Raw genomic sequence first — 23,589 nt, forward strand, 5'->3', positions numbered from 1 at the left:
GCCGCAAGCTTAACAATTCCACACCTCACTCGGACTGCAGACCCTCCCCCCAAATACCGAATGCCAAGGCCCTGAAGCCCGGGGTCACTAGCTGGCCAGAAAACATTAATTACAGTTATGGCTGAGTTATAACAGGCTGCAGGAATTTCCTCCCGTAATTGGAATATAGATTCAACAGTTTTATCGAATGTCAAAAGCACATTACTCCACACAGCTGCTGGGGAGTGACGCTTCTGTCCCATGACAAACACCTATTAAGCAGTCAGCAGAAGTTGCTCCTCACTCCCCCCCCCCGGTGTCGCCCCCAGGCCAGGCAGGCGTAGCCCAGCAATGGCTGAGTCGCATATGAAAGTTATAGTTTTATTGTCTATACAACTGAAGGTTTAACTCGGACTCCTGCCTCCATCTGAGCTGGATAAAGAAGCGATTCTCCTCATGGAAAAATAAGCACAGTACACTATTGTAATCTAAGAAACAGGCACTATTTATGTATCGGAAAGCCGCGCTCTCAATGGGGCTAACAGTCCTATGGCCCAGAAGCCACTATGTTTGCAGCTGTAGAAAAAAAGAGAGAGCTGTGGAAGTCACAAGTAATGAGATGCCAGGAGCAGCAGGGACAGATGATTGTGGCACCGGGGGAGGGTCCCTCCTGCAGCCGCCCTGTCAGTTCAGCAAGCACGACTCATAGGTGGGTACCATGTACTTGATATTGATGAAGGCATCCTCTCCTCCATAACGCTCGAAGGCTTCCAGTGTCTCCTGGATCAGGTCGCCAATGTTCTCCCTCTTCTGCTGGCTGTAGTCGATGCCATCCCCGGAGTTCACTGGGTTCGGACAAACAAACAAAGAGGCAGTTATTTCTCCGCGGGGTCTCCGGAGTTCCACCCCATGCCAGGGCATTTCCCGAGGGGCCTGCTAGGAGACACTGACAGGTGACTATCTTGCCGAAATTCGAGGCTGGAGGAAACTCCACAAAAGCACCAAATCTCGCATGAGGGTGATGCCGTGCCTGAGACACTAGCATCTCCAAGCTGAGGCAGGAGGATCACCATGAGTTTGAGGCTAACCTGGGCTACATAATAAGACACCCCCACCCTTCTTTTAAAAAAAACGAACCAACCAATCGGCCCATCAAACAATTGACAAGGAAAAAAACAAAAAAACCCCACCAAATCCCAGGGCGATGCTGGAGGAAATTAATCTAAAATAAAGAAACTGAGTGGGGGGGGGGATCACACGACGAGCCCCCTTCCCCGTCAGAAGGCCTCTGTCCATCACCCTTCACCCATCACCCATCACGGAGTGTTGTTCCCTTGGGTCTTGGCTTTGTCCAGTACAAGCAGAGGGAACTGTGTACTGTCTACCGTCAGACCAGGCAGGTAGCTCGGGGCGGCTCCCAGTGGGCAGGAGGAAGGCGGGCTTAGCTTAGAGTGGTGGCTCTGTGTCTCTGCTGCTCTGTGCATATGGCCAAGTGTTGCTCTTGAGGGTTAGGGACCCCGGGCCCCGCTGTCACTCCTCAATCCCAGTACTCTGCTGTGGCCGCTCCTGAGTGGCATGGGATGTTTGATGCCCGATCTTAGGGTCATGGCATGCCAGGGGCTAGTGTTGTGTTGCTGCCAGTGATGGAGCTCGCAAGGCCCGGGTGTGCCCGGGCTGGGGCCAGGAAGGAGGCGGGCCCTGCGTGGCCTTGTCAGGCCTTAGGACCTACACCTGAGACCTCCCACCCAGCAAACTCAGGCTGTGGCCAACCAGGCGGAAGGTCCCTGGTAGCTGAGACTGTGCACCCTCCAGACTCAAACATTATCACATTTCTCTCTATATCTATACAGGCATTCCCCCTGCATCCACACGTTTCCAGGGGCGTTATGTCGCTGTCCCTAGAAGCAAGACATCGCTGCATCCAGAGGAGCAGTTCCCATTGTCATTGCGTGGCTGCATAAGAGAGGGCAACACGTTGGGCTTCTAGGAGACAGGGGGATGAGGATGTGGGCTCAGGCCAGAGGAGGCCACTGGGCAAGGGGGCACAGTACAGCCTGAAGATGTGCGCCCCCCAGAGGAAGGGCTTATTCATCCATACCTCAAATACCGGCTTAGGGAGGGGGTCAAAGAGTGCTTCTTATCCCCAGCGCTTCTGGGACATTTTAAAAAGAGCGGGTAATGGTTCAGACCAGAGCAAAGATAGTAATTACAATCCCCCATACCACAGGCAGACATTACTTTCTCTTGATTTTTTTTTTTTCTTTCCAGAAACTTCTTAGAGAAACACCACTGTCTTAGATAACACAGGAAAGAGAGATTACCATTCTGATCAGTTTGTTTGGTCGGGGTGAAGGCAGATAGAGATATGACAAATTTGCAAAAGCAGAGTCTTATAGTTGTGGCACATATTAATTTATTCCACAAAGTGTACCTGCAGAGGTTTACAGAGCCATTTGTAATTAGGTGACGCCCCCCCCCCCCCCGCCATGGTGGACACATTTAAACTCCATTTAAAGTGGCTGGTTTTTAAAATGCCAAACGTATGGAACACGTATGCCCACGGACATTGTTCAGAACAGTTTTTATAGCGTGGAGAGAATATTTTCTCCAAGAGCGAGGCATTGTGAAGATTCTTGTCATAATTCTGAGGAAAGCATAGCTATCAGTTAAAGACCCCACAGGTGAGCACACTTTTAAGCAAAGGTTGGCATGGTGAGGAGACAGGGCATGGTTAGGAATGGTCCCAGCAGGGAGAACCGTGAGGACTCTTCCGCAGCCGAGTTCCCCGAGTTAGAACTGGAACAGGAGGAAAGAGAGAAGGCTCTCGTGGGTCGGCGGCGGGGGTGAAGGGAGAAGGCTCTCGTGGGTGGGCGGGGGTGAAGAGAGAAGGCTCTCGTGGGTGGGCGGGGGTGGGCTGTTCCACAGAGGCGTGAGAGGGGGGAAAGGGCCACAGTTAAAGTCAGAAGGGGACAGGGAAGAAGGTGACAGAGGAGTCAGTCCAAGCTACTGGAGATACTGCATGATAAAGACTGACGGCCAAGTGCACGTGTGTCCTCAGGGATGGAGTCAGAGTCCCAGGGGTCCACCTGAGTGTCTCTGGCTCACCTCCCTGCCCTTCTTCCTCCCGAGGGCAATCCTCATCACATTCCTCATCACATTCCTCATCACATTCCTCATCCGTGCCAGTGTGTGGTCTTTCATTTAGTGCGGGACAAGTGGGCAGGGTCTGTTTGCCTCAGGCAGTTGAACCCACAGACACCTGGAAAATAAAACTGGCGGTGCATGGCCGTGACAGCCTTGACACAGCTCCTTCTAGACAAAGATCCATGGATTAAGCACTGGTAAATAGCGCCTTTTGTTGTGCCCAAAAGGTCAAGGACTGGATGGGTCACAGGACAGGCACATTTTCCCCCATGGAGCCGAGGGGGTCTGGGAAGTCTGCACACAATGGAGAACTCAACACGCCCTGTTTCCCACTCTCCGTCTCAGAAGCAACACTGTATCCCACGTTCCTACTTTTTAGAAAGCATTCAGCTGTAGGAGTAGCTCTGCGGCTTCTTTTGTTTCTCACTGTGTACCAACCCCAAGGATAGAAGAACAGGGCAGAATAGAAGTCGTTTTGTGCAGAAGGGAGTTGGAGTTGCGCTATTTTGTGATTGCAGAATGTGCATCTCGGGGCGGGGGAGGGGGGTGGGCAGAAGAAGACCAAAAGGCAAAACAAAAATCAAGGGCCTGTGGCTTGTTTTGCATGCTGTAGTGACTTGACGGGGTGAATTAATACGGAGCTATGCTGACAGGCAGGTGGGGATGCCATCTCCATTTTGAAACTGACTTGTTCTCAGTTTCTTGAGTTCAGGTGTTGAGTTGGAGCTCCCTGCTTTAAATGTAGACAATGCCACCGGAAAATGTGTTTGTGAGAACAGGGCATTTAAAACAACAACAACAACAACCAGGTGGCTGTTTGCAATTGTCACTTCTGGCTAGGAAGATGGCATTTCAATTTAGGAAGTGGGGGTGGGTGGGTGTCTACGTTTGGGTGGCTCGGAAGGGACACTGACGATGGAAAAGATGTTTTATGTATAGCCAGATAGGAAGGCCTAATATGGAGGGTGGGAGCCAGACTCTGTACCCATGAGAATGTCCTGTACATAGCTGAACAAGAGATGGACAGTGCTCTTAGAGATAGATGCTGGCATGCAGGAGGCGGGCGGCGACCTCCCTGAGGCAGTTCCCAGTCCCTGGCTATTTGAGCTGCGTTTAGCACTTTGAGTGCCGACTCTCCCTGATGATCTGAGCAGTCTGCCTCAGGGTCAAACACTGCAAACTCCTGCCCTCTCTAATCCCTAGGAAGTGGTCCTGTCCTGGATGCTACTTCTTGCTCTTCTCAGGTCTGACCGAACAACAACACACATGTGTACTTCCTATGTGCCCATGGATGGCATCTTCCCGGTCAAAGAACTCGGTTCATGCCTGAGGAGTGGCTAACCCTTCACTGAGGGCCACGGCAAAGGGCAGTTACATAAGTCACATTTACATCTCACACAGATATCTGCTCTTGGTGGGCACTGGCCAGCGGCAGGTGGGGGTCACGCAGAATTTTGATAAAAAACCTCCAGCGTGATTTCAATTTCTACACAGTAGAAGCCTCATTCTTTCCCTATATTTAGTTGTCGCTATTTACACGGAAAAGGAGTACAGTCATAGGCAAGAAATTCAAAGCAGGAAGGAAGGCCAGTTTTGCTGGAGCTCGCTCGCTCTTCTTAAGCCAGGTCTGGGATCTGCTTTGAAGCCTGGCTCCTTGGGCCTGAGCCCACCCTTGGCCTTGGCCTTGGCCTTGGCGGCAACGGCAGCTACTGTTACAGGGTATTCTTTGTACACAGGGAAAGCTCTGCCGGGCCTGGCAGGGTGAAGGGACATGAGAAGATATCAGGTCCTTGTCTCTGGGGGAGCTCGCCAGCTGGATAAGGAACTCTCACAGGGCTACTCATCATACAGGACAGGCGGACCAGCACCCGTGGCAGGACAGGCGGACCAGCACCCGTGGCAACCTGGGCCTCACAATCTTTTTTTTTTTTTTTTTTTCTGTCCACTTGATGTGGGCTCCGAGAGAACCCTGACACATTTGTGTTCTCTAGGCGCCCGAGGGAAAAGCAGTAAAGAACGTGGGGATGGCTACCTGGCTCTGGGTTTTCCTGCTGTGAACGCCGTGTTTGGTGGTATTCTGTAATGGTAAATGAATGGTCACATCCGCTGTTACTTGGGGATAAAAGCCTTATTTAAGTCATGAGAAGTATACAGCAAACAAATAAAGGCTTGCTTCAGGCCCTTCACTGACACAACAAGGGGATGAACTATGCCAGCTCTTTCAGGGTCGACTAAGGAAATGAACGGCTTAGCTCCCCCGCCCCCAGGAAAGAAACCCCCTTTACCCTTGTTAACTCTGACAGTTCACATCTACCTCCCAGCTCCGTACGGGGAGTTTGTCCTTATCCGTTGGGCGGACTGGGCCTTAGATCCAGTCACGTGACATCTGTGCCACTGTGGCCCCAGTGGGCATGCATTGCCAGACCTGTCATTGCCGCAGCTTGCAGGACGCACAGACGGGTAAGGAGCATGTGGATTGCCTGCTGCAGCAGCAGACATGCAGCACCTTCAGTTCTGTGAGGACACGGCCCAAGGGAAGGAAGCACCCTGAGCAGTGAGTGCCAGCTTCATCTCTGTTTTATGACGTGAGTAGGGTCTTAATGTCAGGAGGTCTCTGTGAGCCTGCCCTCCCACCTCATTTAACCCCCATGTCCCATGATCACATCCTCTGCTTTACACTAGACAGTCTATCCCCCCTCCCTTGAGAGCCCCAACCCTGCCCCGTGTCCCCTTACTAGTTCCCTGGCATCCATGGGTATTGCCTGTGGGCTATCATCATGTATTAGATATGAAACACACGTATCTAAAGATGAAGATGACACCTACAGATGAGAGAAAACATGTGACATTTGTCTTCCCAAGTCTGGGTTATTTCGTCCAGAATAGCTGTTTCCAGACCCATTCATTTATCTGCGGATTTCTTAATTTCATTTTTCTTAGTATCTGAATAATATTCCACTGTGCTCACGTACTATGCTTTCATTATCCAGTCAACTGTTGATAGACATCCTGGCTACTGTGACCAAAGAAGCAGTGAACACACTTAAACCGTGCCTTTCTGACAGGAATTAGAGAACCTGCAGAATACACCCACGAGCAGTTCGGCTGGGTAATGTGACTACGCTTTGGGGAGTGTCCACACTGATACACAGTTCACACACCTACTAGCAATGGATGTCTGTTCCCTTCCCCACAATCCCTGCCAGCGTTTGTGGTTGGGGAAATAATGCCATTCACAATAGCGATAACCACAAACAGCAGCAGCAGCAACAACAATAACAATAACAAAAAAACCCAAGGAAGCGCGATGACAAATTTACGACACTGGAAAAAACTATGTTGAGAAGTTACCAGAAGAGGAAAGATCTTCTGTGCTCGTGGATTGGAAGGGTTACTGTCCCGAAAAGGGCCATTCTACCAAAAGCAATCCACAGATTCAACACAATCACCATCAAAACTCAACATAATTCTTCACAGAGATTAAAGAAATAATCTTGTGTTTCATATGGAAACACAAAAGACCCAGGGCAGCCTAAACAACCCTGAACAATAAGAACACTGCTAGAGATAATGATGACCCTAGATTTCAATTATGCCCCAGAGCTATGATAATAAAAACAGCGTAACACTGGCATAAAAAGGGACGCAAAGATCAGTGGAAGAGAGTTGAGGGTCCACATGTAAGTTCACAAACCTACAGCCACCGAACTTTTGACAAGGAAGACGGCAATACACAAAGGCGAAAGGCATAGCTTTAATGTCTTGGTGCTGGGCAAACTGGGAGGGTTGCAGGTAGAAGAACAGATTCTTATCTCTCACCCTGAACAAAACTCAACTACAAATGGATCAGGGATCCCAACATAAGACCCAAAACGCAGAATCCGACAGAGGGGACATAGAGAATGCGCTTCCATTCACAGGCACAGGAAATGACTTTTGGAACAAAAGCCTGGAGCCGTAGGCATTGAGGTCAGCAACTGATACATGGGATCCCACGAAAGGAAGAGGCTTCTGGACAGTAAAGGACACCATTCCAGTGAAGGGGCACCCTGCAGAAAGGACAGATTCTCCGGGCTACGCTTCTACATGTGAATACTTTCTAAAACATTACAAGGATTAGACAAGGTAAACATCAAGAAAGCAAACAACTCAATTAAAAAATAGGACATGGACCTAAACAGTTCTCAAAAGATGTAATAAAACTGCTGTGAGGAGTTGGTAAAATAGTCTTCAATATCTTTGCCATGTGGACATGCAACTAAAAACTATTCTGAGGTTTCATCTTACTCCAGTCAGAATGGTGAAGATAAACACATGCGCGTGCACACACAGACACAGACACAGACACACACACACACACACACACACACACACACACGATGATAAAGGCTGGTTTTGAACTCTGAGCTGAGGCTTACTGACTCTCTTCCCTCTGCCTCCTGAGTGCTGGAAGGACAGGAAGCACACACTGCCGTCCTAGCTGAGCTCTTTTTTAATTCCAATTACGGATGAGGAGAAGATTGATGCACAGAAATAGAAATATACGTTATCTGTTAAGACAGTTTCAATAGCCAAAGTATCAAAATTTGTTTTTGGCCGAGGTCCATCTTTATTTGATTCAGTTTGGTTTCCTTTATACACACAGCGTTAGCTGTTCCAGAATGAGAAGACCTCCTTCTCTGGAATTTGGGTAATCATGGAGGAAACAACCGAGTTCTGGCCTGATCTCTGAAGATGGCGGATCCAGAAGCAAGGAAGTGCCCAGGGAACTGGGCAAAACTCACTTTCCCAAACCGAGTAAGGGCAGTTGGCTTTGGGGCAACGGCTGAGGTTAACTGCTTTCAGAACCTTCAAGAAATGTTGGCTTTCGCTTTTTTTTTTTTTATTATTTTTTATTTTTTGCATTGTAGACACTTTGAAGGGACGGATTTTTTTTTTTACCCCTTTAATCATAGTTATGTGCCACCCCGTTGGGAATTCTTGGTGCTTCTATGCCAGAGGCCACACCCAGACACTGTTTCTTCCACAACCCTTTGGAGACCTACATCCTGAAGGATGACTCTGCAATGGACATTTCCAAAGCCTTGGTTTGTGGTGTGTGAATCAAAGCTGTGATGGTTTTTGCAACCAAAAACTTTTAATAACCAAAGCAGCTGGCATCCTGGAGATGCCCAAGGGCTTGAATCCTTCAATCTTCTCAGATCTTGTTGACATTAATGAAATTCACAAGGTCTATTCCCTCTGAAGATGAAAGCTTTGAAGCAAACCCTGGGTACCCAGCTGGATGTCCCACTCTCTGCCTCTCCCAGACACTGAAGCTGGGGAGCAACGCAGGAGGCTGCTGAGCCACCACAGAGGGCTCCAGGAGTCCCCGTGTGCGCTGAGAAGTCACCAATCATGGGTGGAACCGAAAGCACATGGGTCTTGGCCAACGGCCAGTTCAGAACCTAAGTTCCCTCCCCTAAACAACGGATGCTTCTGACAACTGTCACTTTCCAACAGCGCCATAGGCTTGATTATCTAAGCTTTGGTGTATGTATGGGGCAGGGCACTGGGGTCACAGAAGAGAGTCCAGGGTGAAATGCCTCAGTAACTAGGGCCCTAGGGAGAATCTGAGAGGAATTGCAGAGAAGGGAAAATTACGATTAAAATTTTGTTTTCAATTACAAATAAAACAAGCAGCAGCTTTGCAGCTGTTTACGCTAGAGAAGGCTGCTCTCCTCCAACCTTAGTCACTGCCTGCGTGTCGAGAAGGGAGGGGCCTCTCACCCCAATACTGCTCCTTATGTCCCAGCAGCACTTTGGACAAGCACCGTGTGACGAACATCACTCAACAGACAGCTTCTATGGCCATGAGAGCACACAATTCTTCGGAGCAGTTCACAAATGCTGTCAACGTCAAGTTCAGCTTTTAAGTCAATTTCTAAGAAAACTTGGAACAAATGTCTAGAAAATAAATTCTAGTTAAGCAAAAGTACACTGTCAAAATTCAAATTATCTGTTGACACAATACCTAATGTTATTTGAGTCCATGCTTTCAATGCCCGTATGGTTTCCTAGTTTTTGGTATAGCTTAACTGTTTTTTTTTTTTTTGTTTTTTTTTTCATGTCCAGTTGAAAATGATTCAGTCAAGACGAGAAAAAGGCGAATTGGAGTCTTCACTGATTAATGCCTGTTTTCGTACGGACGTTACAAAGGTGACTCCACCAATTTATCCGTGCCCGGGATAAAGGTATCTGGAGAGAGTCTGCTGCCAGTGTGGTGGTCAGGTTCAAGCCTCAGAGGCGAGAAAGTATCTCTTCTCTTCCTTGGGCAGCACGATTCAGCGAGCAGGTGCATGGAGAGAGCGTGGAGAGTCACACATTCTCCACCTGGCATCTGCTTCCCACCTACTGTCTCTGCAGTAAGAGCAGCGAGGGTGTGCAGCCGAGCTCTGCACCACGTAAGGAAGATGACAGGAAGGTTTGCAAGAGGGCCCAGGTGCCACTTGTCACCACAGGAAGGCCGTCGGGTTGAGGAACACTGCCTCCCCATTACAGCGAAGTGTCAGCCCCATAGAGTAGGTGTCCCTACCCCAGGGAGGTCCCAGGTGAGGGAGTCAGCAGGTACGGGACTTGCCGTGGCTGGATTTCACACAGCATCTCCCGTGGTGGGCATGGACAAGACTCATCTTCATGTCTGCGAGAGGGACGGCCGTGATGGCTTTACTTCATCAGAAGTAGGATGGCCAGACGAGGAGGGCCGCTGGTTTCAAGACTTTTCTCAGGGCTGTGGATTCATGGTTAAATACAGGGCAGGGGGGATCGGAGGCTCAGTTTCACACTTAATCTCATTTTATAAGCATTTACTAGGGTGACATGTCTTCGTGTGGTCTGCTGAGGAGGGACTTCTAGGGCCTTTGGTGTAAATGGGAGAGGTGAGTGATGCTCTGAGAGGCCTGCCTAAAGGAACAGGTGGGAAGCCAGGAAGTGGGAACCCTCCAGGGAGATGCCTGACCTGTCAATGGCCTTCAGAGCAAACACACACCCGCACTCAAGCCGAAGGTGTTGGGGAAGTTTCTGAACCAGTGTTCGGGGTTTCCAGCCTTCATGAAGATGGGGAGGCTGTGGTCTTCCTCCTCACTCTCCCAGGGACCCCAAGGGGAAGGAGGATGCTGACCTCAAGCCCAGAAAATCTCTACTGTTTCCACAGTGAAATCTGATTATCCTAGTGACATTGTTTGCAGTCTTTGCTCTTGGAAGCAGAATACATTAGGTTCATATGGCGCTTATAATTAATATTTAAGTTTTGCTTGATTAAAGTTCTCCCAGAGCCACTTGGTCATTTCTAGTCAGCTTGATGAAGACTAAGACAAGTGATCTTGGGGAGAGGTTAGTTGGGAGGACTTGCAGAAGGCTTCTAGGATCTGATGCAGAGCTTCTGGGACAATTGTTAACTACCTGACAACCATAACTTCCTGTAGACCAACGCTGAGTGGCAGCTGTCCGGGTAAGCCTGGACGGCAGAGGTGGCCATCATCTTTCATGTCTACAAAACATGAATGCTGCCACGCATGCATAGGGCAATTCCTCAGTCTTGTGGCTTTGTTTCCTTCTCTGTAACTGAGCCAGGAAAGTAGAATAAAGGTACATTGGATTATGAACAAGTGATATCCTCAACTCCCTTACACTGAGTACTCCGTAATGTGATTTCACAACTCATGGTCCCTAGAACTTTCATCTAGGGCTGGATAAGCAGCTTATTTAGTGCAGTGCAGTGTTCCGCGCATGAGAACCCGAGTTTGTGGCCCACCCCTGCAAACTCAAGCAGGAAGAGCGAGCCAGGTGTGGTGGCATGTTCTTGCAGCCCCAGTGTTGAGGAGACAGAGATGGAGGGCCCTGGGGCTCACCAGCCACTCCCGAACCTGCCTTGTGAGCCCCAGGCCCGAGAGGGGCAGACGGCACCTGAGGACTGAAATCGGGAGGTTGTCCTCGGGTTTCCACACACGTGTGGATACATACGATCCTACGCGTGCGCGAGCGTGCGCGCGCGCGCACACACACACACACACACACACACACACACACACAAATACGTGTGGCAAGGGCTTCCTTCTACGTAGCAGCCTCAGCTCCCGGGGTCTTTTGCCCTGTGGGCAAACCCTGAAGGTGACAATCCTGTCTCCGGGGCCCAAAGCCCAAGGCCAGAGGCTTGCATGGTGTGATGTACAATCAGTTCTACTTTTAAAAATTAAACAGGTAAGCTCAGGGATTCGGCTTACGTGGGAAATCCGTGTTGTGCCGCGCCAGCCCCCACCCCACCCCCCTTGTACGGAATAGGCTTTGCTTGGGTGTGTGGGCTGCGTCTCGGCTCGGCTCGCTTCAAGGACACCACTCTTTGAAGGTTCTGAGATGAATTTATGAGTACAGAATTTGAACAGATTTCCACGCCATTAGCCAGAAATTTTATAGAGTGGGAATGTTTCTCATCAAATGAACTCAATTAATGCAAAATTATATATTTAATGAACAAATCAAAGCAGTCTGCTGCACTAAATTGCAGTAAGCGGGGACACAGTTAACACCGGCAAGCCGTTAGAAGTGTCTCTGTTAAAAACAACCTTGAATCCGCTTTCAAAACCCTGGCCATCACCTTTTATCAGCTTCCACATTGGTGAGTTCACTGTGGCAAGGGACAATCACCAAGTGTCTCAAGGCAGAGCCCTGGGACTTGCCTGGCAATGTTCTTACAAATGTCCAGGGCTCTGCTACGTCCAAAACTTTGAGGACACACACACACACACACACACACACACACACACACACACACACAGAGTGAGGGGAGGAGAGAGAGAAAGAAAGAATATCTGTGGGAGGAAATTAGAGTGTGACCATTTAATTTGCCACAGCAAAATTGGATTTGCACAAGAATGGACACTAGAACTCGTTGGAAGGCACTGATAAGTGGGACCAGCTGACGTCTGAGACTTCTGAATGAACAATGTTTATTTGCCTGAGATGCATTTTTTTTTTTTTATCTCCTGGAATTCCGGAGTTTAGTGTTCCCAGTTGCTTCCTTCTGAATCTGGACTCTGCCTAGTCGAGTGGGGGGCAAAGACAGCCTGGAAATAAAGCGATAGTTTGGTAGGAGGTCAAGAGGACCAAGGTGGGCTCATTGTTGACCCTGCATGGCCCTGCTACTAAGTCTCTCTGACAGAAACAGCCTTGATACCACACCTAAAGGATGGAGGCAACGGAAATTGAGTCTATAATGCTGTAACAAGGCCACTGAAACATGTTGTCAGGTTATGTACAATGTAACTCTCCTCTTGGACGGCCAGGGAGAGACCCCTGTGAGTACCATGTCGTCTACTTTTTCTGTACCAGTGTTGGGATAAAATAGGATCACTCTGCAATCTCAAAGGGTTGCAGTGATGTTAAAACATTCACTACGGTACCCTTGGGTCGTGCTGGATTCCAGAGCAGTGTGGTCAGATTGGCTGCAAACATGGTGTGATCTGATGACCTGTGCCATGCACTGTCATTTGGTAAGAGTTTTTCTGTGTAGCCCAGACGGTTGGAGTCCCTGGGTGTAGGACTTCATATACCAGACGTTTCTAGCCTAAGCTTACACTCAGTAACTTCATCATCCTATCTGCAGGCCACGGCAGGTCTGCCTAAGTGACTGCCCTTGTCTGGGAAGCAGGAGCTGAAGGCTAGGAGTCAGAGACAAGAGATGGCACAGGAGGTGTTGGAAGCTGAAGTTGGATGGGGCCAGCACTAAGACTGAGCATTTGCTCTGAATGGCCAGTAGCAGAGACTGAAGTCTGCTATTTATCTTCCGTCAAGGCTCAGTGCAGACAGCTGCAACACGAGCCTCCAAATAAATCCATGCCAACGACCTTAGCCTTCGTGTAACCTCTGGTGGCAACAGGTTTCAGCTGGTGTCCTTTTGAAGAATCCACCAGCACAGCTGGTTGTGCAAGGATGTTTGGAGGGTTGGCACCTTGGTGCTAATGGGGGAAATGTATATGTTCCCATATGAAGAAAGGCTTTGGGTCAGAGAGAGTAGATTCCAAGGTTCGAAACAAGTTACAAAAGCTTTCTGAATTCCTGATTAACATGGGGCGATCAGAATCAATAACTGATACAGCCGTTTAATGAACTAAGGTCAATATAGTTATTTGGACAGGCGATTCGCCACAGGCGATCTTTGGTTCAGATTCATCTCATCCTTCAATTCTTTACATTGTCTTTTATGCGGTTGGAACCTATTAGAACATGCTTTATAAATGGAGATAAAGCCAGCCGTTTACAGATCAGTGTGAATCACTGTGGTGCCATTTCTCATATGGGAAAGCTACTGGCAGGTCTAATTACTAGCCTATTTGAGAGATCATGCTACAAGAAAATGGAGAGAGTAAATCTACAGGCTGCATGTGTTTCTACCTGACCCAGCCATTACCCTAAAACTGAGTCTGTCAAGAAACCATCCATTCATCCTACAACAGACCCAGAATGGGAAGCCTCAAACAAGGTCAACACAAAAGCTGACGCTAACTAAATAAAACTACTCAAAACACTAAGTACCTTTAAGCCCTCTTAAAACTGTTTTCTGCTAGAAAGAACTCAGTCCACTCATTTCTACTTAAAGAACCTGACAGCTATAAGACGGCAAATCAGAAGTTCCATAGTGCATTAGACTGTGGCATCTCCATTTCCTGCAGCGTGAACGTGTACTACAAGGCTTCTACAAGGCTCTAATGTCTCGGTGGGTTATGGTTGGGAAGGAAGGTTCCAGAGCACTGGCTGACGCTGTTCTGTGGACTGTGGGGCGGAGGGAGGCTAAGGACGGAGGGTCAGTGTCCTGCTCGGAAGAGAGGGCTTGGTTGAGCAGACCGTTGTAATTGGCAGAGAGTCCAGGACAGACAGTCTCGAGGGCCTAGACTGACCCCCTGGGAGGAGAAGGTGTCGGGCACACGGCTCAGAGGTTTTGTTATGTCTGTGGGGTTGGCAGTGAAGCCGGTGATAGTGAAAATGCTGGCAATGACCTCTCTTCCTGGTACCTACGTTAGATATTGGTTACAGGTTAAATACAGCCAGATGAGAGCAGACTGCTTAGTCAGGGCTGGGTGCCATCTACTGTAGAAGGTTCTTATAAGGTAGCACTGGGGTTGATGAATAAAACACCGTTTGGCCCATAGAGGCAGGAAGATAGGTGGGACTAGGAGATGGGGAGATGCTGGGGAGGGAGGCAGAGAGGCGCTGTGAGGAGATGCTATGCAGCAGAGGAAGGGGTAAGATGAGACCATATGGAAATACTTAGATTAATAGAAATGGGTTAATAATTAAGACAGAGCTAGACGGTAAGAAGGCCTAGCCACCGGCCAACAGTTTTTATAACTAATACAGTGTCGCTGTGTGTTTATTTGGGGCAGAAAAGAGGGCGGCAGGACCTGGTGGGACAGAAGAAACTCCAGCAACATTTCTGAGAAGGTGAGGTAACCCTATTCCAAAGCTTGATGGGGATGGGGTTCTATGTCCTTCCGTTCCCCAATAAGGTGGGTCTAAAAAGCTCCTTGCTTACTCATTACTCTTCCAAACACACCCATACTAGAGTCGAGCCACTGTCGGAGATGGGCTTGAACCAGAGGCTTCCCAGTCTCCATCTCATTTGCCCAGATGCCCAGGGGTCCCAAGGGTAGTGTACTCCCCTTCACTGTGCACTCCTGGCTGGTAAATATGCTTGGGTCCAGGTCATTCTTTCTTCTGTACCCAAGAAGGAATGACATGGAGAGAGAACAAAACTAAAACAACAAAACAAAACAGTTGAAAATGGAATGCTAGTGTGACTTTTTTTTTTTTTAACTTTAAAAATATGCCTGTAAGCCTACAGTACTAACAAAAGCTCACATTGCTTTATGTTGAATCCAATAGCACTGCCTAAGTTCAATCCTTTTTGACTTACAAACGTGACCTAAGTCTTAATTCTTACTGTGCTAAATAACTAAGTGCATTTTCCTATTTGAGCTCTCTCTTTCTTCAACGACACATACCCAAGCATGGGTACGGGGTTCTTTTTTAAAAAGGATTTATTTGTTTATTTATTGTGAGTATAGGTGCCTGCAGGGTTCAGAGTTGTGTGTTCCTCGGCAGCTGGAGTTGCAGGCAGTCGTGAAGCTGAGTCTTCTCTGGGAACAGCGTGCTCTCCTAGCAGTGAAGCCATCTCGCCAGCCCATTTAGTCTTAATCCTAATGTGTCTCCCCACAGGCTCCGGTGGGCTAAGCTATTTCTGTTGTCTCACAGAAGAAGAGTGAGTAGATCAAGTCTGACTACCAAGTACAAACATGTGATCGCCACATGCAAGATGAGTAATGTTGCTGTGGGTGTTTTTACCCATTTGGTTCTGATACGTATATATGGTGATAAAATAAATAAAATAAGATGGTAGAAATGCCGCTTTAGAGCCAGTAATAGGGTTGAGATGGTTAGAGGCAGTTGCTAATTCTGATGACCTGAGATTGGTTCCTGGGACAGTGGTGGAAAGATGGAACCAGACTCTTGAAAGTTTTCCTTGACACCCCCCACACACATTTACCCCCCCCACATACACAACACCACACACACACACCCCACACACATACACACCCATACCCACACACCTACCACATGTACATGCATACACACATACATGGTTCACAACATAGAAGATGATCTAAAAACTGTAACTTAAACATTTTTTTACAATAGACATATTATTCAGCTGTACGATAATCTGTCCTAATCCTCACCGCTTCAACCACCTCTGGCTTCTGAATTATCTAGGACGTTAATTATCAATAATAAATATCATTGTTAATTTAAATTGTTAGTAATTGTTAATTTAAATGTCAAAACAGAAATGGTAGTCGTAAAATATATTGCAAAAGAAAGTACAAAAAAAAACAAAACAAAAACAACAACAACAACAAAAGACCCACAGCCACTCCTTACAGATATTTCTTTCTTTTCTAATCTCCCTAGTGGTTAGTGGTTTTCTTCACACTTGGGTAAAGTCTAGATTGACATTGGTAGCTCCACTTTCTACTGACAGATTCCAAATGTAAATTTTGTGGGTTTTTTTTTAAAGATTCTTTGTTTTTACACAAAAATTATTTGTTTCTAGGTACCATCAAGATTAAGCCTACAGATCCCCCCCCCACACACATACTGTAATATGATTTTTAATGGTTTTATAAAAATATTTCCGCAGGGGATACGAGATAATATTATGGTGACATAATTTGTTTTACTGTGCGCAATTTCATAAAAACATATATAAAGCGATATTATAGCAGATTAAGTTCCTTATATGAGATTAAATTCTCATTAATATATTTTTAATGTTTTATGAAAAATATTTTAATACAAGGAAGTACAATTTCTTCATCTATTTTCCTACAATTGCACTTTTTTGTTTTAGATCATTTTCATTAAGATGCTTTTGGTTTCCTAACCCCAATTTTTTTTTCCCCTTAAAGAAATAATTGGGTCATTCTCTGTAATGGCTGTTGGAGAGCTCAGACTAGACAGTATCTCAGCAAAATGAAAGCTATGGTTGAACCGGAGGGTCAAGAGGGTGTCAGGAGATTTTAGTACTGGACTGAGATTAAAATGTTTTTAGTGGTGTTTTATATTGATGGTAACAATGTATTTTTGTCTAGACTGAAACCCTGTAAGATCACGCTGAGTCCTTTTCAGGGCTCGTATTCAAACGGACAGTGTTCAACACCCAGGATCTCTCGTCGTGCTGTGAACTGTGTGTGTGCTCATCATGTGGTTTACAGGTCTTCTCAGTTTCCAATTCTTTAGGCAAAACTTACAACTCTTAATCACAAATCCCTCTCAGCTCCTGGGCCAGGGTTTAGGGGACCAAGGAGATCACCACACCTCACCCACATCGTCACATCTCCACAGAGGCAGAGCTGCAGAGGCCGCAGGGGGCCGCTGGCCCAGCCCATTGCCTCAGAAGCAGGCGTGGCAAGCTGAAAGCTACTGCTATGCTAATGGCTGCCTTCTGGGACGGTTTTATTATTATTGTTTTTAAAATCTTATTTACTCCTTCTCGCTGTTCTTCTTATTATTAGAGTCAGCCTGAAGACAGGGACTGACTTGGGGCCTGTGGATGTTGCAAACTGCAGAGGTGATTTTGCCTCCCGCTGGCTTGCATGTGTGCGTGTGCGTGTGTACGTGTGTGTGTGTTTGTGTGTGTAATGCCATAATGCTTGGCACGAAGGCCCGAGGTACTTCCATTCAGCCTGAAGTCAGGGACTCATTACTGACTGCTGAGGACAACCTCTATGCCATTAAAATCTCCAAAGGACAGGATTGTCACAGGATCTTCTCAACCGTCTTGCTGGAAAACCTCTCACATTGAAGGAAAAGGAAGTCTCCCTAGTACATGGGGAGGAGCTAACCTTCAGCACCGTGTTTGATTTTTATATTGGGATAAATTGATACCTGTTTCAATCTTTGTGGAAAAATTCCCGGTAAGAATGTGAGATCATGTTCTCATTTCAGAGTGGCCATGCTCCCTTATACTGATGACTTATAACAAATGGAAAAAAAAAAAAAAAGTTGTGTTTTTGTTTTTTATTTCCCTACCCCTACCCCAGAAGAATTGAAAGAAACCAAATTTTTAGCTTATCTGGTTCAGACTGTTCGGTATTATTGAAGAATATCATGGTAGCAAATAGTCAAAGAGCATAAATATCTGTGAATTATGCGTTATTTAAAAACAAACACTGACCCAGTGGTATTTTCCCCTGATGCTTTCTCCTTCATTCTGAATTTACTGTTTTATATCAGTTATTCAACAAGTGCTGTCCCACAAAAGAAACACTGTTCAGACCGGATTCCGGTTCCCAAAGCTCTTGGTCTTGTCACTAGCAGAAGTGTCAGGGTCATTGGCTCAGGGACGCACCCTACCCCCCACTACACCTGACCCCAGGGCCAGGGCCTGCCCACAGCCTCTCCATCCCTTCACATTCACCCTTTGCGGCTGCCCAGGATCCGGACGGGCTCAGCTTGCCTCGCTTCTCTCCACCAGGGAAAGCGCTGGAGACCCCCACCATCCACTGGGTGCGCTCCATCTTCCCAGGCCTCAGGTCTGCCAGGTCATTCCCACCTTCCTGCTGGCACTTAGCTGTCCCTGCCCACTAGTCTGCACTCCTTCCATGACACCTGACCTTCAGGCACAGGAAAAGGGTCATGACAGGATGATGGGTCACAGGGAGCTGGCATTGGGCTGTCACCCTGCAAACACTGGCTCTGTCTCTGTCAGTGTCCCGCATGACAGACGCTGTCATGAATAGGACATCAAGACAGAGAAACTTGAATGATTTTAGCAAAAAAACACAGGGACATCGAGATTCAAGACCACACCTGAGTTAGAGGGGATCTGTTTCCTATCACCCCTGTGTCTGCTGTTAGGGACCTTGAATATGAAGTGCCAGAACAGACACGAGCTGTCCTTAGCACTCCAAGTTCACGTCTCTTGCCACTGAAGTCTGATATGACCCAGCAGGCGAAGCAGAGGACAGCTCCCCTCCCAGATCCTGGGAGCTGGAGGTCTCAAATACAGGAGATGAAGAAGAAGAAAAACTCGCCGCATGGACCGGCAGCTCATGCTCTGGCAGATGAGGAGCCCTGTCAGATCTGCAGAGCTCCAAGGCCAGAGTGCCTTGCTAGAATGATGAGCTTCAGCTCCAATGAGAGACCTTGCCTCAAAAAATAAGGTGGGCAGTGATGGAGGGAGAGGCCTGGTTTCTGAACCTTAAACACATGCATGAGCCTACCCACACAAAGAGGGACACATATGCATGCACATATACATGAGAACACACGCGTGTGCATGCACACACACATGAACAGATGTGCACACACACATGACAGGCACACATACACACGGGTACACTCACACATGCACGCATACGCACACACATGCACACACATGCACACACACGCACACATGCACACACATGCACACACATGCACACATACACATGCACACACATGCACACACACAGCACACACATGCACACACACACGCACACACATGCACACATACACGTGCGCACACACGTGCGCACACACACGCACACATACACGCACACACACAAGCACACACACACACATGCACACACACATACACACATGCACAAAAACCCCAAATTCTATTCTTGTTTCCACCTCTCTGATTTTCCCTACTGAATACAGTTTTTATAAATACTTAGGTTGTTATGTGTAGTAAACATAAATGTCCTTCTCTATGGGTCATAAAACATGTACTATTTTCCTAAAAACAGCAATACACTCTGATATTCCCTGACAGTAAAGGTTTATGGACAGTTCATACCTGTTTTACCACCCATCCCAATTGTAACGCATGTAAATTCATTGTTCAGTCTGAAGGGTTTTTATAAACCCCGAGCAATGAACTTCCATCCCTTCCAAAAGACACAGACTATAAAATAGTGCGTGCGAGATGTCAGTAAGCCGTTAACTGGTGAAATATTCCGCTCTCCCCTCCACCTGCATAAACACGGACTGAGACTCACGAGTGCCTACCGCCACACATAGAAGAGTCATTTCAAACTGTGATGCCCGCGGCAGAAGCATGTCACCAGCACTGTCCCTCAAGCCTGGAAGGGAGGCCACCTGGGTGACCTGCTGAGGGCCCACACGCGCCTGGCACCTTTGCTGGGTGCTGTGGTAAACAGTACAGTGTGGACACTCTGTCCCAGAGCCCCCTCGTGCACACCCGAGACAGCTCTGTTCCCGTACGGGTAGAATTGTGGCTTCTCTGGCCATTACCAACACGAAGCAGGGGGTAGAGACCTGGCTCCTCCTTCCCTGTGATTGTACTGAGGACTTAGGCCGGCACAAAAGACCTGTTCAGTCCCAGTGTAGACCAGTCTAGCAGGGAGGAGGGATGTTAAAGAAACGGAGGGGTCTGATGCAAGCAGGGAAGGAGGGAACATACGCAGGGCCATGGACAAGGAGAGTCCTGAGCGGGTGGGGTGGGGGAGTGGGCGGTAATGCAGAGATGGAGATGAGCTGAAGCTGTCAGGAGCTGTCCGGTGACTTGGGGACCACGGGAAGGGTGATCAACTCTATCTTCAACATCAAGTAGGAGGTTGAGGAGGGTTTACAGGTGGCACAGTTGGTCTTCTGTTTTGGTTGCCGTGTATACAAGGTTTGGTGGGCCCATACCATCTAGGTGGAGTGATCAGAGTGGCCTGGTTTAGGGGGACCGAGAAATGAAGCCATAGTTTGAAAGATAAGACAGCAGAAGTGAGTATACTCAAACTATTGGCCTGATAGCTTGGTGGCATTAAAAACGGTCACTGGGACAGTGCAAAGCTCTGAGGGACAGGAAGGAGGTGACTGGAGAAGGCAGGTGATGCTTCCACACAGCCAGAAGTCTAATACAGCACAGAGACTGGAAGAGAGATCCTATGATACCATCCACCAGTGGTATAATACTAACTTGTTTCACGGTGAGGTCGGCTTAACCTGCTGCGCGCACTAAGAAACCTAATGAGCGCAGTTACAACGAGCAAAGCTGATTCCTTCTTCACAGTTCCCTGTCTTTTAGCTCAACCTTCCTTTTTGGACACTGTCAACAAGTGTGTGTGTGTGTGTGTGGTGTGTGTGTGTGGGTGAGTGTGAGGGGTATGTGTGTGTGTGTGTGTGTGTGTGGTGTGTGTGGGGGGTGAGTGTGTGAGTGTGTGTGAGTGTGTGTGTATGTATGTGGTGTGTGTGAGTGTGTGTGGTGTGTGTGAGGGGTATGTGTGAGTGTGTGTGTGAGTGTGTGTGTGTGTGTGTGTTTGCTGTGTGTGAGGGGGGTGTGTGTGTGGTATGTGTGTGTGTGTGGTGTGTGTGAGGGGTATGTGTGAGTGTGTGTGTGAGTGTGTGTGTGTGGTGTGTGTATTTGCTGTGTGTGAGGGGTGTATGTATGTGTGTGTGTGGTATGTATGTGTGAGTGTGTGTGTGGTGTGTGTGGTGTGTGTGTGGGTATGTATGTGTGAGTGTGTGTGTGTGTGTATGTGTGTAGAGTATTCGGGCCCTAATTAAAACACACAAACACACCCCATCACCAAACAACTATGAATGGTGACATTTGTTTCTTTGCACCACACACATCCACAAAGTTGACTTTTTTTTTTTTTAATTCTTAAAATTAATCTGAATGTGATTTTTCCCCCCGTGAAGATGATGTCATATAATAATGAGTACACTCAGTTCAAAGTGACTTTTGGGGGACTAGAGAGATGGCTGGGTGTTTGAGAGCATGTGTTGACACCGCAGAGGTCTGGGGTTCAGGTCCCAGTGTGCACGTGGCCATTCGTGACCGTCTGCAGCTCCAGTTCCAGGGGCTCTGACGCCACATTCCGACTTGCATGGGTACCAGGCACACATGTGGTTCACATATGCACACGTAACCGAAACACTGATACACATAAAAACAAACCTGTCTTAAAAATGACTCTTGGGTTATGCGTACACATGGTAGCAACATGCTAAGAAGGAGAGGTGACATTCATTGTGTGACGCATCGCATCGTCCTTCAACATAGGCAGGGCCTCTTTGGACTGACGACAGCTGCACAAACGGGAGAGGAAGGAAGCTCCTCGACAGGCCCCGCAGTGCAGCACTGTGGGGGGACAGGGCTAGAGGCCTAGGAGGACTCGATGAGCAAGCAGTCTGCCTGGTGCTGTGTTTACAGGAGGGAACTGCTGCTTCCAAAGGCTTGGGTTTTTTTTTTTTTTTTTTGTTCGTTTTTCTTTTTTTTCTTTTATGCCTAAAATGAAGTGAAAAAAACACTCAACAAGTTCGGCTACGTCTTCTGTATCCAAAACCAATAAAACGAGTTTCCTTTTATTAACAGATTGGAGCAATATGCTTATTTTACAGAGGCCAAATGGGGGCCCAGACTTTGGATGTTCACTCTCTGATTCTAAGAGAATGTCTGACCCGATGGTTACAGGGGGACCGTGGAGGTTCTTTCTGCCCAGCTGGCTAAGCGTATTAGCATGAGTACAGCAAGTGTGCCCCATTACCATCTCCCATTACCATCTTAGGCTTCTGGTTCGCGTTATTCTGGTGGAATTTTCCTTCTGTGGTGCACGGGTCTAAATGTCTTTATGAATTGTTACAAAAAGAAAATTGTACTGTTTTCTTCAAGCAACCCAAAGAAGAGATTTTATTTGCTACTTACAGAAAAATGCAAAAGCTGAGCAGTCTTAAAATCAAGCCTACTTCCCTGTGACTGCTTATGTGCTCTACAGTATTGGTTTGTGTGTCTAAGCGTGGAGTAGGGTGACATATATGTGTGGGCTGATTTGTGGTGGAGGGTGTGCTCACCTAGGGGTTGACGTCATCTCTCCTCCATTATTCCTCACCTTACTTTTTTGAGGCAGGGTCTCTCTCTGCACCCGGAGTTCATGGGTTTAGCTACACTTGTCAGCTAGCAAGTCCCTGGGGGTCCTCTTGTCTCTTCCCCCCCCCCCAGCATTTGAGCTACGGGCATGTGACGCCCACTACACCCAGCCTTCACGTGGGAGCTGGGGGTCCCAATTGAGATCCTCATGTGCACAGTAAGGGTGCCGCCCACTGAGCCAGTGCCCTGGTGTTTTTTATTTTTTATTTTTTTAATGTAATTTTTTTCTACCTACAGTGTTTTTAGACATTCTTGAGAAACACAGTCTGCTTCTTGTGAGCATGATTTTATCTTTAATGTTTTAGAGACTTTATTTTAATAAGACAAAAAAAATCATGCTGTCAATATATTGGCTACAGTGACTCAAATTTGGATCTGTGTTACAGCTGGGTAGCACTCACTTCTTTTCCTATGCAGTCCATTAAATTAGCAGAACCAAAGGTTAGCTCAATGCAGCCTGACTTGCATGTTGAATTTCAACTACGTGCCATTATCCCGTGAGTGCTGTATTCTGATTACATTTGGGAATTACTGAGTTTGTATTCCATCTTCAAAATGGCGAATTTTGATGGTCATTTCCTAGCCTAGCTTGCTTAGACTTCTGCTTCTGAAACTAAATTGAATTAAAGGTACATTTTCTAGATTTCACGAAACAAGCAGAAATGGTGTCATTGTGATGTTCATCTGTCACCAGTTTTTAGCCCCATGCTACAGGGCTTGGCTAGCCCCACTCCCAGCCCCCCTCCCCCTCCCCTGCCTCCTTTCATAAAGCTGAGAGCAAGTTAAGAGTTTCAAGGGCACTGCTCCACCCCTCTACCCCTCCCATACACACAGACCGAAGGCAACTGCTAAAGCTTGGGTGCAGTTTGTTCCCAAGGGGTTCATGTGTTGGAAATTTAGTCCTCAGTGTGGTGGTAAAAGGTTGTGGGTTCTTTAAGAGGAGGGGTAGCTTCCTGTGATGGAGGACAGCCTTCTGTACATATGTTTCTCTTATTGGTTGATGA

The 23,589-nt window shown here is 47.5% G+C and overlaps 1 protein-coding gene across 1 annotated transcript in view; it reads right to left on the bottom strand.

Annotated features, from left to right (window-relative positions):
• Window positions 1-334: 334 nt before the first annotated feature.
• Pacrg (parkin coregulated) overlaps window positions 335-23,589 on the bottom strand; it is a 365,017-nt gene continuing 341,762 nt past the window's right edge. Inside the window, exon 5 of the mRNA XM_051206043.1 lies at window positions 335-824. Coding sequence (XP_051062000.1) covers window positions 664-824 — 161 coding nt within the window. The 3' untranslated portion in view covers window positions 335-663. The remainder of the gene's footprint in view (window positions 825-23,589) is intronic.

Source organism: Phodopus roborovskii, unplaced genomic scaffold (assembly GCF_943737965.1).
Source record: "Phodopus roborovskii unplaced genomic scaffold, PHOROB, whole genome shotgun sequence".
Lineage (NCBI taxonomy): Eukaryota > Metazoa > Chordata > Mammalia > Rodentia > Cricetidae > Phodopus > Phodopus roborovskii.